Raw genomic sequence first — 19103 nt, 5'->3', positions numbered from 1 at the left:
TCTCTCTCTCTGTCTCTCTCTCTCTCTCTCTGTCTCTCTCTCTCTGTCTCTGTCTCTCTCTCTCTGTCTCTCTCTCTCTCTCCCCTTCTCTCTTCCAGATCTTCATTCTACTCAATTTCCATGACCTCCTCCTCCACTCCATCTCACCATGCTCCACACCCAGACATGGTCTTACCCTTGCTTTGCAACTACCCACGCATGTTCATGAAATCCAAAATTCCTATGATCATAATCTTATCCTCTGTCTTACAATCCCTAACCCTACAATCCCTAACATCCTCAGGATAACCTCCCGTCACTCCACCCCACAATTCTTTTCCAGGGTATACTCTTCTCCCTTCCCCATCTTGACCTTTTTGTGAACCAGTTCAACTCTATATTACTCTTTATAGTAGGATCCTTTGGCTATCAAACTTAGCCAAATCCCAACCCCCTGAATTACTCCCACTGTCTATCACTATTCATGTGCTGCTAAACAGACTCAAGAAAAATCACAAAACTCAGCTGACTGAATCCACTACAAATTTATACTAAGTAATGTCAACTGGGTGGGCCCTCACTGCAACAAGACAATCCTGTTAAACCTCCATAATCAATTCACTATCCCACTCACCACAGCAAACAATTACCAACCTTTTCATCCCTCCTTAAACCTCCTATGGCACTCTCTCCCTTCACTTTCTCAGTTAAGGACTATGCCTCATACTTCCCCTCACCTCCCCCCCAAAACAAAACTAAGGCTATTGACTGAAGGCTCCATTTTCTCCCCTCCTCCCCATCTCCTCACTCAGGGCTCTTCCACTACTATTTCCTCCTTCCCCCAACACAATGAAGAGACAGTCCTTCTCTTTACCAAGGACATGTAGCTGATACCATTCCACCCCATCTTCCTCTATCATCCCATCTCTCACTAAACTTCAGTCTCCATATACTGGCTGCTTCCCTAATGCCTACAAACATGTCCCCCATCTCGCCATCCTTAAAAAACCTTTCTGGGGGGGTGGGGGGAGGGGGGGAACCAAGATGGCGGCATAGAAGCAGGAAAACTACCTGCACTCCCCCCATAACCACCTCAAATACCTATAAAAAATTACTCTAAACAAACTTTAGAGCTACAGAACCCACAAAGTTACAGAGAAAAACAAACCTCCCACTGAAGGTAGCCAGGCAAGCAGATAGGAAGAGTCCATCGAAGCGGGCTGGGAGGAGAGCCCAGCCCTGTGTGAGCAGGAGAGTGGATCACCAGCAGCTGTGGCAGTTTCCAGAATTATCAAGGCATAAATGCCAAAGACAAAGTGAGAGTTCAGTGTGGACTTTGGGAACAGGGGGTCGGGTAGTGCAGTCTAGCCTCTGCCCAGGAGGGAGAAGCGGCTGAGGCACGGCAGCCACCACCGCATGGCTGGTTCAGAGATCCTGACCTGCAGATTATAGGGGGACCAAGTGACCAGTCTGAGGGGTAATCGCTCTTGCTTTAACCTGCTTGGATCTGGATCACTGTGTAGGGTGGAAGTCCTGGGGTGATTGACCAGTTTGCCAGAGCTTGTGGAGGCTTCAGAGAATGTACCCAACTAGAAATTTTGGCAGCTGAGAAAACCCCCAGCAATTTGGGATAAAGCTCTCCTCTCTGGAAGTAGAGTACTACTGTGGCAAAAAGCTCAAAAGTCAAGTAATTGAGTGGCAACATAAGCAAAGAAAGCAAAGCAAGCACACCAGTCAAATGTCAAATTCCTGTTTGGGGGACAAAAAAGGATCAAAGCATGGAACAGGAGGAAGACAATGAAGTCAGAACTCTTGCACCAAAATTTTCCAAGAAAAATATGAACTGATTATAGGCCATAGAGGAGCTTAAGAAGGATTTTGAAAACCAAATAAGAGAAGTGGAAGAAAAATTGGGAAGAGAATCATGAAAATGATTGGCAAAGAAAATTGGCAAGAAAATAATGAAAAGAGAGTCAACAACCTGACTGAAGAAAATAACACCTTAAAAAGAGACTAACTCAAATGGCAAAAGAGGCTCAAAAAGCCAATGAGTAGAAGAGTGCCTTAAAAAGACAAATTTGCCAGATGGAAAAAGAATCTCAAAAGCTCACTGAAGAGAATCATTCCTTCAGAATTAGATTGGAGCAAATGGAAGCTAGTGACTTTATAAGAAATCAAGATATTATTAAACAGATCCAAACAAATGAAAAAATAGAAGTCAATGTGAAATATCTCACTGGGAAAACCACTGACCTGGAAAATAGATCTAGGAGAGATAATTTAAAAATTATTGGACTACCTGAAAGCCATGATCAAAAAAAGAATCTAGAAATTATCCTTCAAGAAATTCTCAAGGAAAATGCCCTGATATTCTAGAACTAGAGTGCAAAATATAAATTGAAAGAATCCATCAATCACCTCTTGAAAAAGATCCCCAAAAGAAAACTCCTAGGAATATCATAGCCAGGTTCCGGAGTTCCCAGATCAACAGAAAATATTACAAGCAGCCAAGAAGAAACAATTTGAATATTGTATAAACACAATCAGGATAACACAAGATACATAGGTGAATGTGTGTATACATGTGTACAGGTATACACAGACAGAGGGCACAGGACCAATTGAATAGGAAGAGATGATACTTAAAAGGTAAAATTGAGAGGTGAAAGAGGAATATAATGAGAGGAGATGGGGAGAGACAGAATGGGGTGAATTATCTCATATAGAAGAGGCAAGGGAAAACTGTTACAATGGAGGGGAAGAACAGGAAGGCAAAAGGGAATGGGTTAACCTTACTCTCATTGAATTTGGCTTAGGGAGGGAATGACATACACACTAAATAGGGTATCTCACCCTACAGGAGAGAAGGGGGGAAGGGGATGAGAGGGGGGATGATGGAGAGGAGGGCAGGTTGGGGGGGAAGGGAAGTTAGAAGCACACACTTTTGAAAAGGGATAGGGTCAAAGTAGAAAATGGAGCAAGTTGGGAGTGGGATAGGATGGAGGGAAATATAGTCAGTCTTTCACAATATATCCACTATGGAAATGTTTTGTGTAGCTACACATGTACAACCTATATTGAATTGCCTATTTTCTCAGTAAATCTGGAATTCAAAATTTTAAAATCAAATGTTTAAAAAAAATATTATTATTATTTCTTTTTACATGCAACTGGAAATAAGATATACAGGCACTGGGGTATAGAGATCCATCTTGCCCTACTGGAGAGTTGGAGCGGTGTAATGCCATGCACAGAAGCTTTCCAGAAGAACTGCTACTGAGAACAGCTTTTTTAAGATTCTGATTACTCAGTATAGTGATCACTCTATTTATTCCATAACAAAAGCAAAACATCCACGGAAAATCAAGGTACAGCATTCACAATATTACAACTTATCACAGAAAATCACAATATAATATTCACAACATAGTCTCAAAGTAAAATAGTCACTCAACTCAATTAGTCACTTATTAGTAGTCTCAAAGTATAATAATCAAAGTCTTCCACTCATGGGGCAAAGTCTTGATTAACTCAATCAGTCACTTATCAATAGTTTCAAAGTATAATAGTCAAAGTACTCAAAGTACAATCAGTAACTTATACACAAAACCCTCCACCCCTTAGGTCACTAGTAAACTATAATTCCATAATTACTCAGTACCCAAGCAGAGGTCTTTTCATCCTGACTTAGAGCCTGTTCTCAGATTCCGTGGATCCCCTTCCATGGTCCCAGATTCTACCTGGATTCACCAGACTGTCACCTGGGTTCAATGGCAGACAGCTCCCAATTCATTGACCAGCTTTCTGGGCAGGTCCCACTCCACATTGAAGTTCACAAGGTCTGGTCCATGTCAGATCCTTCACCCTTGCTGCTCCAGAGAATTCAAGACTCAACCAAGCCACAAACAAAGTCTTAGCATCCCAGTCATGCTTCAGTCACCTGGGCTCCTGGCTCCGGATTCCGGGCTCCTAGGCTCCTGACTCCTGGGCTCCTGGCTCCAGCTCCTAGCTCTGACCTCCTGTTCAGAAGAAGCTCCACCACCACAAGTTTTCAGGACTCAGTTCTCCATTCTTCTGTATCTGTTCTGCCACCAGATCTCAGTCTCAAGGAAATTCTGACTGTGCCTCTCTGGGGCTTTTCTTATATACACAGTATTACCTACTTCCTTCAGCCAACACCTTCCTGTTAAGCCAGATAACAGGAGATAGGAGTTCATACCTTCTGTTCCCCAATCAGAAGCTTGATCAGTTACTAAGTGTTAAGTACCTGCTACTTTTGCCAACACAAAGGGATCTTCAAATTCAAATTACATTACCATTACAAGCAGACATGGGAGAGGATATAGGAGAGAGCTGATTGGGGAAAGGCGTATACAGTGGGATCACTGTGTAGGGCTGGTGGGTAGGGAAAAGACAGGGAGAAAATTTGTAACTCAAAATCTTGTGGAAATGAATGATGTAAACTAAAAATAAACATAAAATTTAATTTAAAAAAAAAAAAACCTTCCTTCTATCTAAAGATTCCAGTTATTAACCTGGCTAAACCTGAGAAAATTATCTATACCAAAAGTATCTCTACACTCCTCTCACTCAGTTCTAAATCCTTTGCAATCTGGCTTCCAACTTCATTATTTAAGTAAAATTGCTCTCTGAAGTTACCTATAAGCACTTAATTGCCAAATCCAATGACCTTTTCTCAAAACTCATCCTTCTTGATCTCTCTGTACCCTCTGACACTATCAATCACCCTCTTCTCCAGGCTACTCTCTGCTCTCTAGTTTTCCATGACACTGCTTTCCCTGGGTTTTTCTGCTAATGATCTGACAACTCCTAAATCTTGTCTACTGGTTTTTCATCCAGGTCAAGCCCACTAACCATGGGTTTCTCAAAAAATCTGGTATTATATATAATCTTTTTTTTTCCTTTATTTGAATGTTTGGGGGCTCTCTGATGAATAAGTTTATAATAAGAGAATTTAAAATAAACAATTTTTAAATTTTTTGTTGTACAACAAAGTGTATATAGGACTATGTCCTATGGACTATGAAGTTAAAGCTGAAAGGGAAAGCACAGTGCCCAAACCGTAGTAAGCATTTAATAAACGCTAGCTGACAGAGAGAGGTGGCCCTATTCGCTTTTTTAGGTGTTTATAGCTTTATAATTTGTACACCATTTTTAATTTCACATCTTGTTCTGTCAATTAAACATTAATGAGCTAGAAGAACACTAATGAACAGAATCAAAAAGCCCCATTTTATAAGAGCCACTGACACCCAACAAAGGAAAATTTCAACTCTGCTCTCAACTTTTTACCTTACTCATTATATAATACTAACATATTCTATCACTAAAATAAATCACTAATAACTGATTCTCAAACTACTGAGAGTCAATACTAAGAAAACAGACTCACAAAATAATATATTAGGAAAGTGTCTTAAAGACCAACCCCTCTCATGTTACAGGGAGGAAAACTGTGGCCCAGAGGAAGGGGATTTCTTGCCTAGAGTCACCTAGGCAATTAATACCAAAGCTAAGATAACTTCTCCAAGGTCAAATACTTCTGGGCATGTTGTGGGAATTCTTCTAATAATGAAGGGTAAAAGATATTATAAAATTATATGAACAGGGGAAAAAGAAAACTAGTAATTTTAAGTTTGAAGTCTATTCAAGTAAGGAACATAAATTTGTCCAGACAGATGCCTAAACTATGACTGAAAGTTAAAACATCATCTTTTCTCTATAACTTAATGATAGGTAAGAAGAAACAGACAGTAAAAAGACCTCAGAGGGAAGAATGTGGTGGCTGGGAGAGTGGATTAAGACAAGTAAAAAAAAAAGCCTCAGCCTAAAAGCTAGAAACATGTGGGAAAACATTTGATCTCTCCGGGACTACTGACTTACACTGACTTTATACTTGGCACAATATTTACACTAAATTGAAAATACCTAGTTTGTTTTTCCTACAAGATGATCTTGCCAAACAAGGAATATTCCCCTCCAAAGGCAGGGATGTCAGTTAATATGCTAAAAGCTGACTCCTTATACTTTTGTAATACTTTGTTGTACAACAAAAGTCCTCCAAGATCAGGGGTGTATTATTATTCAAATGGCACCCAGAATATATAGGTTCATATTGCTTTCTGGGTCATCTCAAATGACTATCTTGTTGACTGTCTTTCCCTTCCTTTTCTTTTACTGGTTTCCCACTTGTACGTGGTTCTAAGTAATTGTCATCCCATTTCAAACTGACCAAAGGATTCAGTGGGGTACATAAAGAAAGAGCAGTGGCAGAGTCAAGGCAACTGAGTTCTTCACCACTGACTAGTCGGCTATTTATAACTTTGGACCCCAGTTTCCTCATCGTAAAAGGGGAAATTAGACTACATGATCTCTTAAGGTCTCTTTCTAGCAATAACATTATATAAGTCTATGAATTTATGATTCAACTCCCCTTAGTCACTATGAAGAAACCAGTAAACATATAGCACATTAAATGTATTTTACAAACTCTCAGCATTCTGCCTTCCCTTTAACACTTGCAGTTTCAATTTTCTGGGTAACAAGAATAGTATAGGAAATGTTTGTTGGCTTCATTAAGAGCCTCCTTTTAAATGTTTTAAGGAGACAGAGCATGAAACATTTATTGAAATAAAAACGTGTTCCCAGCCAGATGCTTGCTGTAAAGAGAAACATTACTCAGCTACCAATAAAATATTTATGTAGGTTTGCTTTAGAATGCCTGTTGTTTTGTGTGGTAAGTTAAAATTCTTAGCAACACTTGAAAGACTTTGTCCTATTAGAGCTAAAGTAGTCAGGAGGCCTTCAGTTTATGGCCTCAAGCTAAGAGATTTAGGTTGGTCACCACTATAATAAAGTGGGACACCAAAAAACAAATACATTCTCATTTCTTTTGTAAGTCATTCAAGTGAAACCATAGTGAACACTCAGAAAAATGGGTACTAGCTTTTCTCCATAAACTGGCAGTCAAGTTCCCTAAAGATGACTGTCAACATTTCTGCATAAAGAAAGGCTGTGCTCACAACACTTTGACAAAACTGAAAATACCTTATCAGTGAGAGTACCTCCTCTACCAATAAAAATGACAATAGCTCACATTTCTACATCTCTTTACAATTTACAAAACACTTTCCTCACAAGACTCCTGTGAGCTAGGGAGTTCAAGAACTCACCCCTATTTTACAGATGAGGAAACAGAGCTGAAATCATTACACACAGTCACAGAACTAGTTAATGGGATCAAATTCTAGGCTCCAGACCCCCAGTATAGTACTCTTCCTACTACATGTTGCTTTCCATAGACACAAACACAAAAACACGCAGCCTACATTATACTTAGAAATTTAACACATAAAAGCAAGATAATGCCATAGCTAAAGTTTTCAAATTTATGTCACCTTGGACACAAGTGCTAATTTTTTTATGTCAACCACCTAAAATGAAGAACATCACAAAATTAAAATGAGTTAATATTTATCAAGGTTAGAAAAAATAATTTCATTACTGTAGGTCATGAAGGTGGAGTAATCAACTGACCTAACTATTCTATGCCCATTCTCTATCATATATCACAGTCAAAAGCTGTATTAAACCAATCTATTTGCTAGTTCAAATAAAGCTCCATCCTTTCCTCTCTAATCCTATTACCCACTCATAGTTCATACTAGTTTTCAATACCACCCACCTGGGCTATTACAGCAGTCCCTTACTAGGTCTTCTGGCATCCATTCTCTACACCCTTCAATCTGTCTTTCAAAATAAACATAAACATAAATTTGATCTTGTCATTTCTCTGTTTAGAAATGTTCAGTAGTGGGACGGCTAGGTGGTGCAGTGAATAGAGCACTGGCCCTGCGGTCAGGAGGACCTGAGTTCAAATCTGGTCTCAATTGCCCCTCCAAAAAGAAAAAAAAATCTTTATAGAAATATTCAGTAGAGGGCAGCTAGGTGGCACAGGGAGTAGAGCACCAGCCCTGGCGTCAGGAGGACCCGAGTTCAAATCCGGCCTTAGACACTTAACATTTACTAGCTGTGTGACCTTGGGCAAGTCACTTAACCCCAATTGCCCTACCTTTCCCCCTCCAAAAAAAAAAATTAACTGTTTCAAAATAATTACTTTTCCTTTCCATACATAAGCCTATGTATTTTGTGTATTTAAAAATATTAATCCGAGAAAAGTTCTATAAGCCTCAGTTGCCTATCAAAGGGCAGGCACCCAGAAAGGTTAAGAACCCCTGCTTGGATGATCAACTTTGACAGACTTGGCTCTTCTCAGCAATACAACCATCCAAGATAACTCCAGAAGACTCATGATGGAAAATACCATCCACATCCAGAGAAAGAACTATGGTGTCTGAATGCAGATCGTATTATTATTAATAGTATTTTCACCTTTTTTGTTTTGTCTTTTCTTTCTCTTAGTTTTTCCCTTTTGTCTGATTCTTCTTTTACAATATGACTAATGTGGAAATATATTTAATACAACTGTACATGTATAACCTACATCAGATTGCTTGTCATCTTAGGGGCTGCAGGGGGAGAAAGAAAAAAGTTTGAAACACAAAATCTTATAAGTGAATGGCGAAAAACTTCTTTACATGTAATTGGAAAAAAATTAAATACTATTAAAAAAAAATCCTGCATGAAGCCCAACACAATGCCACCATCTCAATCCTCCAGACCTCACATAAACATTTGTTTTCCAACTGTCTAAAATATTTCTCATGTAATATTGTACCCTAGAGCTGCCTTTGTTGTGACCTTATTGGGAAAAACTAGTTGGGGGCTAGACCTGTATTTCATTAGTATAGGAAACTCCCCCTACCGATGTAGGTTGGTACTTTCTCTGCAACTTAACAGTCTTCAGAGTAGCCCACAGCAGGGTTTCTTAAACTTTTTCTTATTGAGACCCTTTTGGCACTTCTTAAACTGTGATTCTTAACCCTATATATGCCCTAGAGCACTGAAAGGCTAGTTATTTAACTTGCCCAGTGTCCCACAATTAGTAGGTGTCAAAGGCAGGAGCTGAGACCATCTTGTTAAGGCCTGCTCTCTAACTACCATGTTGTGCTGCCTCTCCCTAGAACCTTACACCCCCCTACACAACTGTTCCTTCCCACCAGGCTCAATGCCTTATCTAACATTTTTATGTTCCCTAGGACCTGACCTCCTGTATTTTCCAAATGATCATCTCATCAAAGCAACAGCCTATGCACAAAGTAGGTGCTTCATAAATATCTGTTACATTATACTGTTATAGAGAGAGACTGAATGAGGTCGGGGAAAGTATAAAGAGGCAGACACATAAAGAAGAGGATTATAAATTTAGAGTTGTATAGGCCCTTACACATCTTCTAGCCCAACTCCTTCATTTTATAGATGAGGAGCCTGAGGCCGCAAGAAGTTAAATGACTTGCCCAAGATCTGAGGTAGTAAATAGCTGAGCCACGATTCCAACCTACAAACTGTGACTCCAAATCTTTCCACCCTCCCCATCGGAGGGACCCTCACTCAACTTAATCAAAAATGAAATCTAGGCATGACCTGGGCAAAACCAGATTACCAAAGATGATTATGGTATGGCTTGAGCCACTTTCAATAAATTCAAACATAAAATCACATTAACCCATTTAAAGCTCCTTTTCGGAATAAAGAGAAGTCCCTGGGAGCCACCATTCAATAAGAAAAACCATCTCTCAGACATCTGGTTAAACAGTTGCTCTTCAAATCCAATCTTAGGAGACCAGATAAAAGAACATCCAAAAGGGCTGTTAAACCCCTACGTTCATGTCGTACATTCAAAAGGGCAATGAATAAGGCTGAGTGATCTCATATCAAAGGACTACCTACAATGTTGAAGCCCTCAACTCAATATGTAGTGTTCATGTTCAACACCTAAGGCATGCCCAATATAGAAATTACAAATGCCAACTCCTAATTAAGGTAGGGATATGGATGAAATCCAATTGGCTCAGGTTAATCTCTGATAAATGATACTACCTAATAACAGGGTCTTGCTAAAGGTAGTTAAATGAAACATTAATGAAAAAGAAAGTGTCATGACTAGCTATGGGGTTCAATCTTCACTCCAATGTACCATGATTCATTTAGAAAACTGTTCATAGGCCATTTCCTGACCCAGCCTTCTGTTTTGTATGGTTAGTGTTAAATGGGGCTGTGATAACCAGTGATAGTCAAACAAGCATGTAAGAAACTATCTTCCCAGTGTCCTGAATAAAGTAGCTCACATTTATAACTCCAAAGCATTCCCAAGGTGATTTCCTTGTAACAGATTTGTGAGGTGGATAAGTTAGAGACTGCATTTGGGGGCAGTAACTTGCCCAGGTACATAGCACTTATTAAATACCTATTATATTCCAGGTGGGACAGTTAGGTGGCAAAGTGGATACCGTGCTGGATCTGGGGTCAGGACCTTCCTAAGTTCAAATGTATCCTCAGATACTTACTAGCTATGTGACCCTAGACAAGTCACTTAACCCTGTTTGCCTCAGTTCCTTATCTATAAAATGAGCTGGAGAAGGAAATAACAAACCACTCCAGTGTCTTTGCCAAGAAAACCCCAAATGGGGGTGACCAACAGTTGGACAAGAATGACATGTGCCAGACATTGTGCCAAGTGCTTTACAAATAATATCTCATTTAATCTAAGGAACACAGGGATTCATGATCTAAATTTTGTGTTTCCAAATCGAGTTGTTTATGCAATTGGCATTAAAAGGGCTTGTTAGAGGTATGAAAGATGATCATCAGATTCTCCTGTCTGTTTTCCCTAGCTCTAGGCAGTAAATACTTCCTAAATAAGTGGGGTTTGGGTATGTCAGTGGCTATGAGAGAAAAATAAAAGTCAGCCCATACACAAAACTTAAGAATCTAAAATAAAATTTACTGGAATAAAATTACGGAATACATCCCGCCCTTCTTTGCAGCAACGAAGGATAAGGGATATGAAAACCTGCACCCGTGGGCAGACTCAGCTGATGCATTTAAGGAGGCTTTGCTCAAATACTCTTTTTCCCTCCTCTCCTTTTTTATTCTTTGTCACAACAAATTTCTTGCTGAAAAGAGACGGATGTTTTCAGGAATGAAGATTCCATCAAAAAAAAAAAGATACTCGAAAATGTTTTTAAAATTATGGAGTATAGTCAGCTGGCCTTTAGGCTCATGGCAAGGTACACAGGAAGACAGCTGTACCTCAAGGTACTTCTGAGAGAAGAGAATGTTCTTCTAAGCCTAGAACAATATGCTGACCCCGATAATGTAAGTACCAACAAAGGGGATACAGATCAATTAAGAAAGAAATAATCCAAATATGGAAGCTCCTGGCATTCTCTTATGTAAAGAAGAAACTTCATTTCACCCACACAGGCCATGCTGTTCCTCAGTTCTCCTTGCTTCCAAGAGCCCATGTTGAGTTCAGGGGGTCAGAGGCCAGGCTTTCATTTACCTTTTCAATTTAACTCCATGTTTTCACAGACCTTGGGCCTAAAGCCTTGGAAATCCCTTTATCTAGCTATCCCCAAAGTTAAGAAGGGGGGCCCCCCCTGCCCTGCACAGTCATTAGCAGTAAAAGTTTTACCTTCTCAAGAGTTTAGATAAGGGGCTTGAATGAGATATGCAAGGTGGCAAATAGCAAAATGAACAAGAAACAAAAAATTGAAGGTACTATTAAGTCTCTCCATGGCTGAAATATATGATTTAATACTTCAATTCAACAAATTAATCTCTAACCCTTAAAAAAATGCTATGAAAGTATAGTAAGTAAATTTGCATTCATTCATGGCTTCATATAGTGTAGTATATAAGATGGATAAGCAGGAACGTACAAGGTCATCAAAAAAAAAAAAGCTACCATTACATCCAGCCCCCTCCACTAGAACATGCTGCTTCCCAACACAAGCTAACAATTCTGATTTACCAAGGGTGCACACCTAAGAATGAACTAAACACATATTAAATACAAAAGCTCTGGACTTGATACTAACTTCCACTTCATGAAGCCTAAAAGAAACACTGCCCTGTCCCCAAACTAACAAAAAGGCTGGCTACATTACAGAAGGAAGGAAAGGAACTTGTAAATGAGCTAACACCTAATAGCTTCTAACTGTCACAGGTGTGTCACAGGACCCAGTAATGTACAATATCTTAGCGTCTCAATTCCCTGAACTTCTTGGAGAGGAAATGGATAATACCCTATGATAATGAGCTAAACAGTACGACAGAAATGATTGTAAGACACCCAGAAGAGTGCAATAGCATTAACAGGCTATACAGGCAGACTTGTTCTGACTGAAAGGCTGAATGAACAGCTTTTTTCTGAATCACAGGATCATCTAACAATTGGATACACACCTCTGCTGCCAGGTCCAGCATGGCCCCAAAGGAAAATATGCTCTCATCCCAAAAGGAGCCATTTATAATTCTAAATCACCCAGAAACAAGACTGTATGTTTAATTTGGAAATCAGCTGAAGCACTATTCCTGGCTGAACCCAAAGCCTATGCCATCTGTATCATTATACCCATCACTAGAATGTGTAAAGCGAGGCACCTAATGCTCACTCACCTCTAGGACTTCACAGCTCTAAATCCATGACCTAGGGACCCTCAGAAGGCAAAGTAGGGAGAGGGCAGAAAGGACCAGGCTCTGACTCACAAGACTCAGGACTGAATCCTGTTTTTCCCACTGACTAGTTTTTCAAACTTTGAGCAGCTCTCTTTGCCACTGTCTCATCTACAAAATGAGAGTATTAGCAGTGTAAGGTCCTTTCCAAATCTGAAATTCCACAATTCTATGAGTAGGATAAGCACACTGAGTTCTTCTCCTCAGTCTGTCAGTTTATGTGAGGTTTCTCCTCTCTGAGACTCAGTTTCATCCACTGCAGAATCGGGTTTATGACTATCTTTTTCAGAATGACATAATGTGCATGAAAGCCCTCTGCAAACTGTAGAACACTGAATATGTGAGCTATTGTTACCACTAAAACAAGTCATCCCTATCCAGAAGTATGTGTACAATTCAAGAAACCAAAAAAATGCATCTTTTACAAGCTTTCCAAAGAAATGCTGAAGCCATCTTGAGGAAGAAATCAAACATTTAATGGTTCAGCCCAAAAGAAATATTTGAGTGACTTCAAAAAAGAACTGTGAGGGGGACATCTAAAACAGAGTGGCCATTTCAATTTCAACTATGGTATTTGCTCCTGCAAATGCTATAATAAAAAATATTAATGCCATAAAACCTAACAGCAGCCAAAGGACTCCAGTCATAAAGAAAAAAACATAAATCCTTAAAGATATTGGCACCACAGGCAGTAGGCCGCCTTCATAAGCTCACTGGCTTTACAAGTTATTAGGTCTTCAAGACCACTTTGATTCAGGAAAACTTGAGTCAAATGAAAAATGAATAAGAAACAAGAAAGATCATTTAATAGTAAAGCACATTTTAATTATATGCAACACATGATAATCAAATCTTATCCATTTGAGGACCCAAACCCCACAACATATAGTTTGCACAGTTGAAATTACCACTGCTCAAAGCTCAGAAATTACTTGTTTCCATTACAGATCTGACAAGTAATTTCTTCAATTGGTCACTGGTGGTTTGCAGATAACTATTAGAGGTAATGAGTATTCTAAATTAAATCCAAAGACAGCACTGCTCCATTCTAGAAAGACAATCGGGGATAAAGAAACAGAATTGCAAAGCGCTATCCCATTTGTTTCCTCCAGTCCTTCTTTGATAAATATCTATTCTATCTTCTACACTATGGATTTCACCTGGATACAAATGAAGAAGGTTCTAATTCATCCTGTGATGAATAAGTGAATCTTACAGTTAACTTGTTCAGAAAAACCAGAGTTGGGGAAAAAAGGTCTATTTTTCTGTTAGCTGGACAATATAGCCATGACCTCCCTTACTAAATGAGGAAAATCCTCAAACACAAACTTGAAAGCTCTAATACACTAATTAGCAATAGGATATGAAATCAATTCCATCCACTACTGAACATATACACCAAGGAGTTCAATCACAGGAAGAAAAGCCCCATATATAACAAAACACAAATAGCAGCACCTTGGATGGTAACCAAAAACCTAAAAATAAAGTGAGTGTCTTTCAATTAGAGTATGGTCAAACTTCTATTTTGTAATGGAACACTGTTCTTCAAGGGGAAAAGAATGAATATGAAGAATTCAGGGCAGCTGGGTGGCGCAGTGAATTGAGCACTGGCCCTGGAGTCAGGAGGACCTGAGCTCAAATCCGACCTCACTTAATCCCAATTGCCCCTCAAAAAAAAAAATTTCAAAGGCACATCAGTATACCTGTAGAGACTAAAGTAGAGTGAAGGAAGCAGAACGAGGATAACAAAAGACACAATTACAACTAGATTATTTTTGTTTTTAATTAGACCTCCTATGCCAGGGCAGGGGAACCTGTGGCCTCAAGACCAGAGGTGATCTTCCACTAGATCCTTGGGTGCAGCCTTTTGGTTGAGTTCCAACTTTTACAGAACAAATTCTTTTAAGGGAATTTGTTCTGTGAAGTTTGGATTCAGTCAAAGGGCTGCCCTTGAGGACCTACAGGGTCACATGTGGACTCGAGGCCACAGGTTCACCACCCCTATTCTATGCTTTCATTAGTGAGGGAACTCCTCTACTAATGCAGGTTGATCAGTACCTTCTCTGCTACTTTTAGTCTTAGAGAGAGGCCTGTGGAAAGGGGAGGTCTACTACTGACTTGTCCAGGGTCATGTGATCAGTGTCTGTCAGAAGAACACTTGAATTTGGTTCTTCCTGGATTCAAAGCTAACTCACTACCCACCATACCATGCTGACTACACTATAAATAAGAACACCAGCAAAAGATAGCCAGATGATGGGGCGGCCAGGTAGCACAGCAAGTAAGAGCACCTGCTCCAGTGTCGGGATGACCTGGGGATCAAATCCAGGCTCAGATACTCAGCATCCACCCAGAAATAATTGGCCGTGTAACCTTGAGCAAGTTACTTAACCCCGATTGCTTTAAAAAAAAAATACAAAAAAAAAAAATAGCCAGATGATGAAATAAAACACCCCCTATCAGTAGAGAAATGGGGTATGAAATACTGCATTTGGTAGACATTGTTACTCTGCAGGGTCACTTCAACAGACTGTTTTTCTTTGTTACAAAAGGGAAAAAATCAATGTGGGGAGTGGGGAGAGAAAGATGGATGTAGGAAAGAGATACTGAGAAATTACTGTAACATAAAAGCAAAAGGGGGAAAGGGGTGCTAGATGATATAGTGCCAGGTCTGAAGTAAGCAAAACTTATCTTTATAAGTTCAAATCTGGTCTCAGATACTTAGTAGCTGTGTGACCTTGGTCAAGTCACTTAACCCTGCTTGCCTCAGCTTCCTCATCTGTAAATAAGCCAGAGACGGAAATGGCAAACTACTCTAGTCTCTTTGCCAAGAAAACCTCAAATGGGGTCACAGAGAGTAGGATACGACAGAAAACAAATGAATAACAACAACAACAAAAAGGTACCAATAATTTTTTTTAATCAGCAATTCCAAATCTTATTTAGCATCCTGTTTATCTGACAGTTAATGCAAAATATCATGCTATATTATGACCTCACAATTGAAGCCAAAAAGATTTAGCATCAATCTTAAGGTGCCACCAGGAAAATGTTCCTTCTCTGCTGGTATTTAGCCTTAATAGTTCTCTGAAAATACAGCTCCCTCTGGGTTCTGTATTGCAGGAGGTAACAAGCTTGATTTGTTAACTAGGGTAACAGAGATAGCTCCACTTACATTTTCAAAGTCTTTCATGTTTCGAACTCTGGTGGGAGACACAGTCTCTTCTGAAGCACTTGGGAACACTAAAAATTAGAAGAGAGATACTTGAAAAAAAGGACAATATACAAATTACCCAAAATTCATATTGGAAGAGGGGCCTAAGGAAAACAAAATGGAAAGAAATAAACACTGTGATGAGCCGTATAACTTTTTCTCAGCTACAATTTACTAATTTGGATCTACAAATCCCCAAAACATCCTATTTAATATTTTAACTGTATAAACTTAACCCAAGTGTAAAAGGATGATAAAACATGAACTAACAACCTACAAACAAAATGTTCAATACACATGGTAATACGGTAGCAATTATAGGGCTGGAGGGAACCATACAGGATAATCTAGGCTAGTCCAACCCCCCTATTTTGCATGTAAAGAAATACAGCACAAAGAGGGAAAGTGAGTCATACAAGGTTACATAAGTGGTAAGAAACAGAGCCAAGATTCAAACCCAGGTTATTTGAAGGAAGACAAGGTTTCTGAAAGGTGAGGATGGAGTGAAAATCATTCTAGGCATGAAGGGCAAGGGAGACAGACGGTATAAATACATGGAGATAGGGGATAGAATGTCAAGTTCGGCTGGAAAACATAGTCTATCAATGTATATAATGTGAAATGAGATCTGGAGGTAAAAGGGCTAGAGCTGGATTCCAGAAATACCCACAGACAACTGCTCATATCTTACCAACAATCTGACACTGGTCAGTTTTACCTCCTCAACAAAAATTTCATGGACTCACTGAGAAAAGTAAGACTACTTGCTGAACTTGGGAAATTGTAAAAAGGAAAGCACATAACAGAACCCAATTTTGCATCAGCAGTTTGTACTTTATGCTCCTTTTATGAGCATTTATATTCCAATCTATATTCTATTTATCTGTATGCCTCTCTTATTTCTTCCTACTTTACAATAAGATCATTGAGAACAGGGAACATATTTTATTTATCTTTGTAAATGTTTGCTGAATAAATGTATAACTCACATTTTGAAAGAAAATATTCCACTTTCAATTAAATAGACATTTATAAAGCACCTAAAAGGATGGTTTTCCTTTTAGTTTTCCTTGAAGTTTTCCTTGAAGTTTATCCTTCTAAACACTAAAACTTATAGAGGGTCTCATGGAAATATAAAATAACAGTAGTAATAACTCACATTAATATAGTGTTTTTAAGTTTACAACATACTTTCCTCACAACAAGCTAATGAATTAGGTGATACAAGTATCATTATTCCCATTTCATAAATAAGGAAACAGAGGCTCAGAGGTTGTGACTTTCCCCCAAGGTCATACTGCTGGTAAATGAGAGAATTAAGATCTGAATCCAGGAACTCTATTTCTGGGTCCAGTGTTTTTTAACTATGGATTTATGACTTGTTAAACAAGAGTATAAAGATCTAAAAGGAAGGGAGCACAGTATCACAGAAAAAGCACTAACCTCTTGACCAGAGACCAAGGTTCTAATCATTCTACTACCTAACTCTAAGTAAATCACTTGACCTCTCTGGGCCTCACTTTCCTCCTAATATAAAATTGTGAGTGGAAGAACAGGAAGAGGGTTAGGCTAAAAGCTTATTACCTGGGTGATACTGGGCAGTTCACTTAATCTCCCTGGGTCTCAGTTTCCATATCTGTAAATGAGGTGGGACCAGTTCACCTATGAGGTCGCTTTCAGCTCTAAAAATCCCTAATCATTAATGTCTCTTCCAACTCTCTGACCTATATAACCAGTCATTGAACTTTTCATCGAAGATTCAAGGTCATTATGAACATCAATTATTGTACTGCTATATAATGCTATGTTGCCCAGAGGGGTTACTGAAGTACTACAGGGCTGTTCACTCCTATATTAAATAATCCCATATTACTCTACTTTTCAAGTTCCTATGTCTATTACTCATCCTATCTCTTCCATTGCCATGGCAGCAGTTTGCTTCAAGTAACCCAGAATTACTCTCCTAATTTGTTGTTTCTAATCAGCTGCCAACTGATAAAGAAAACAAAGCAAGTTAAAATAATGTGAAAAGTAAAAGTAAATGTACCCCAAATGAGGGTCTCTAGGGATGGGGGGGAATCTGTTTTGACTACTCAGAGGTTTTTATGCTTTATTGGGTTTTCTACTAAATAGCTGAATTTTCTAAATAAGTATCCACCAGAGAAAGTAAAATGTTACTAAATAAAAATCTCATGGATGCATTCATGTTTAAGTAAATTTCAGATATGTGATTATACAATATTCTGACATAGTATGAAAGAGAAAAACTTAGAGGCACAAGGTCTAAATTAACTTTAGGCCAAGAGGTTCTTAGTTTTTTTTATGTCATGGGCCACTTTGGAAATCTGTGGACCCCTTTTCAGAATAACATTTTTAAATACATAAAATAAAATACATGGGATTACAAAGGAAACCAATTATAATGAAATGCAGTTATCAAAATATTTTTTTTTAAGTTCACAGACCCCTCTGACATCTATGTATGATCTAATGTGGGTCTGCGGAGCTCAGGTTAAAAACCCTGTTTTAGGCATCCAATAAAGTACAAATAGAACTTAGGTGGAAATTAAGAACCTGAGTTCTAATTAAGGCTATACCACTATGAACCGTATGACCTAGAGCAAGTCATTTTTTCCCTTTTCAAAGACCTATTTCCTCCTTAATAAAAAAATAAGAGATTGGACCAAGTAATCTCCATAAGCAATTCCAGAACCAACATGTTATTATATTCCAAGAAAGCAAACTGTTAGTTTTTTCCAAAGAAGCCACATAAATAAAAGCTCCTATTTTTAAAGTACTTTAAGGTTTACAAATTGCTTTCTTCAGAATAACCCTTTCAATCAACAGTTAAGCAATAAGTATTTATTAAGCATCTAATACATGCCAAGCATTGTGCTTGGTGCTGAGAATCCAAATAGGAAAGTGAAATAGTTCCCACCTTTGAGGAACTACATCCTTGAGAGGGATTCAGCATGTTCGTTCACAAATAAGTGTATATATACACTTATAGGTATATACAAAATAAATACACAATAATGAGGGGGGGCATTGAAACTAGGGAAATCAGAAGGTGTCTATGGAAGGAGGTAGCACTTGGGCTAGGGCTTGATGAGAACTTAGTTCCAAGTGTTGAAAGTGAGGAGAGGAGAAGGGAAAGCATTGCAGACTTGGGGCATGGCCTATGCAAATGTACAAAGATAGGAGATCAAATACCGTTTACCTGAAACAGAAGGCGGCCACTTTGGGT

The 19103-nt window shown here is 38.8% G+C and overlaps 1 protein-coding gene across 4 annotated transcripts in view; it reads right to left on the bottom strand.

Annotated features, from left to right (window-relative positions):
• Nucleotides 1–19103, bottom strand: part of CDK5RAP2 (CDK5 regulatory subunit associated protein 2) — a 164700-nt gene that overhangs the window by 132412 nt on the left and 13185 nt on the right. For 3 of the 4 annotated variants that reach the window (XM_069073810.1, XM_069073813.1, XM_069073811.1), the window contains exon 3: nucleotides 15818–15885. The exons of the other annotated variant lie outside the window; for it this stretch is intronic. In XM_069073810.1, the coding sequence (XP_068929911.1) occupies nucleotides 15818–15885 (68 nt within the window). The remainder of the gene's footprint in view (nucleotides 1–15817; nucleotides 15886–19103) is intronic. 4 annotated transcript variants of the gene reach the window in all.

The sequence above is a fragment of the Petaurus breviceps genome, unplaced genomic scaffold, assembly GCF_028583685.1.
Source record: "Petaurus breviceps papuanus isolate PSGF00001 unplaced genomic scaffold, PetGlider_PUasm1.0 90879, whole genome shotgun sequence".
NCBI classification, from domain to species: domain Eukaryota; kingdom Metazoa; phylum Chordata; class Mammalia; order Diprotodontia; family Petauridae; genus Petaurus; species Petaurus breviceps.
This window is presented reverse-complemented; position numbering and strand designations above follow the sequence as displayed.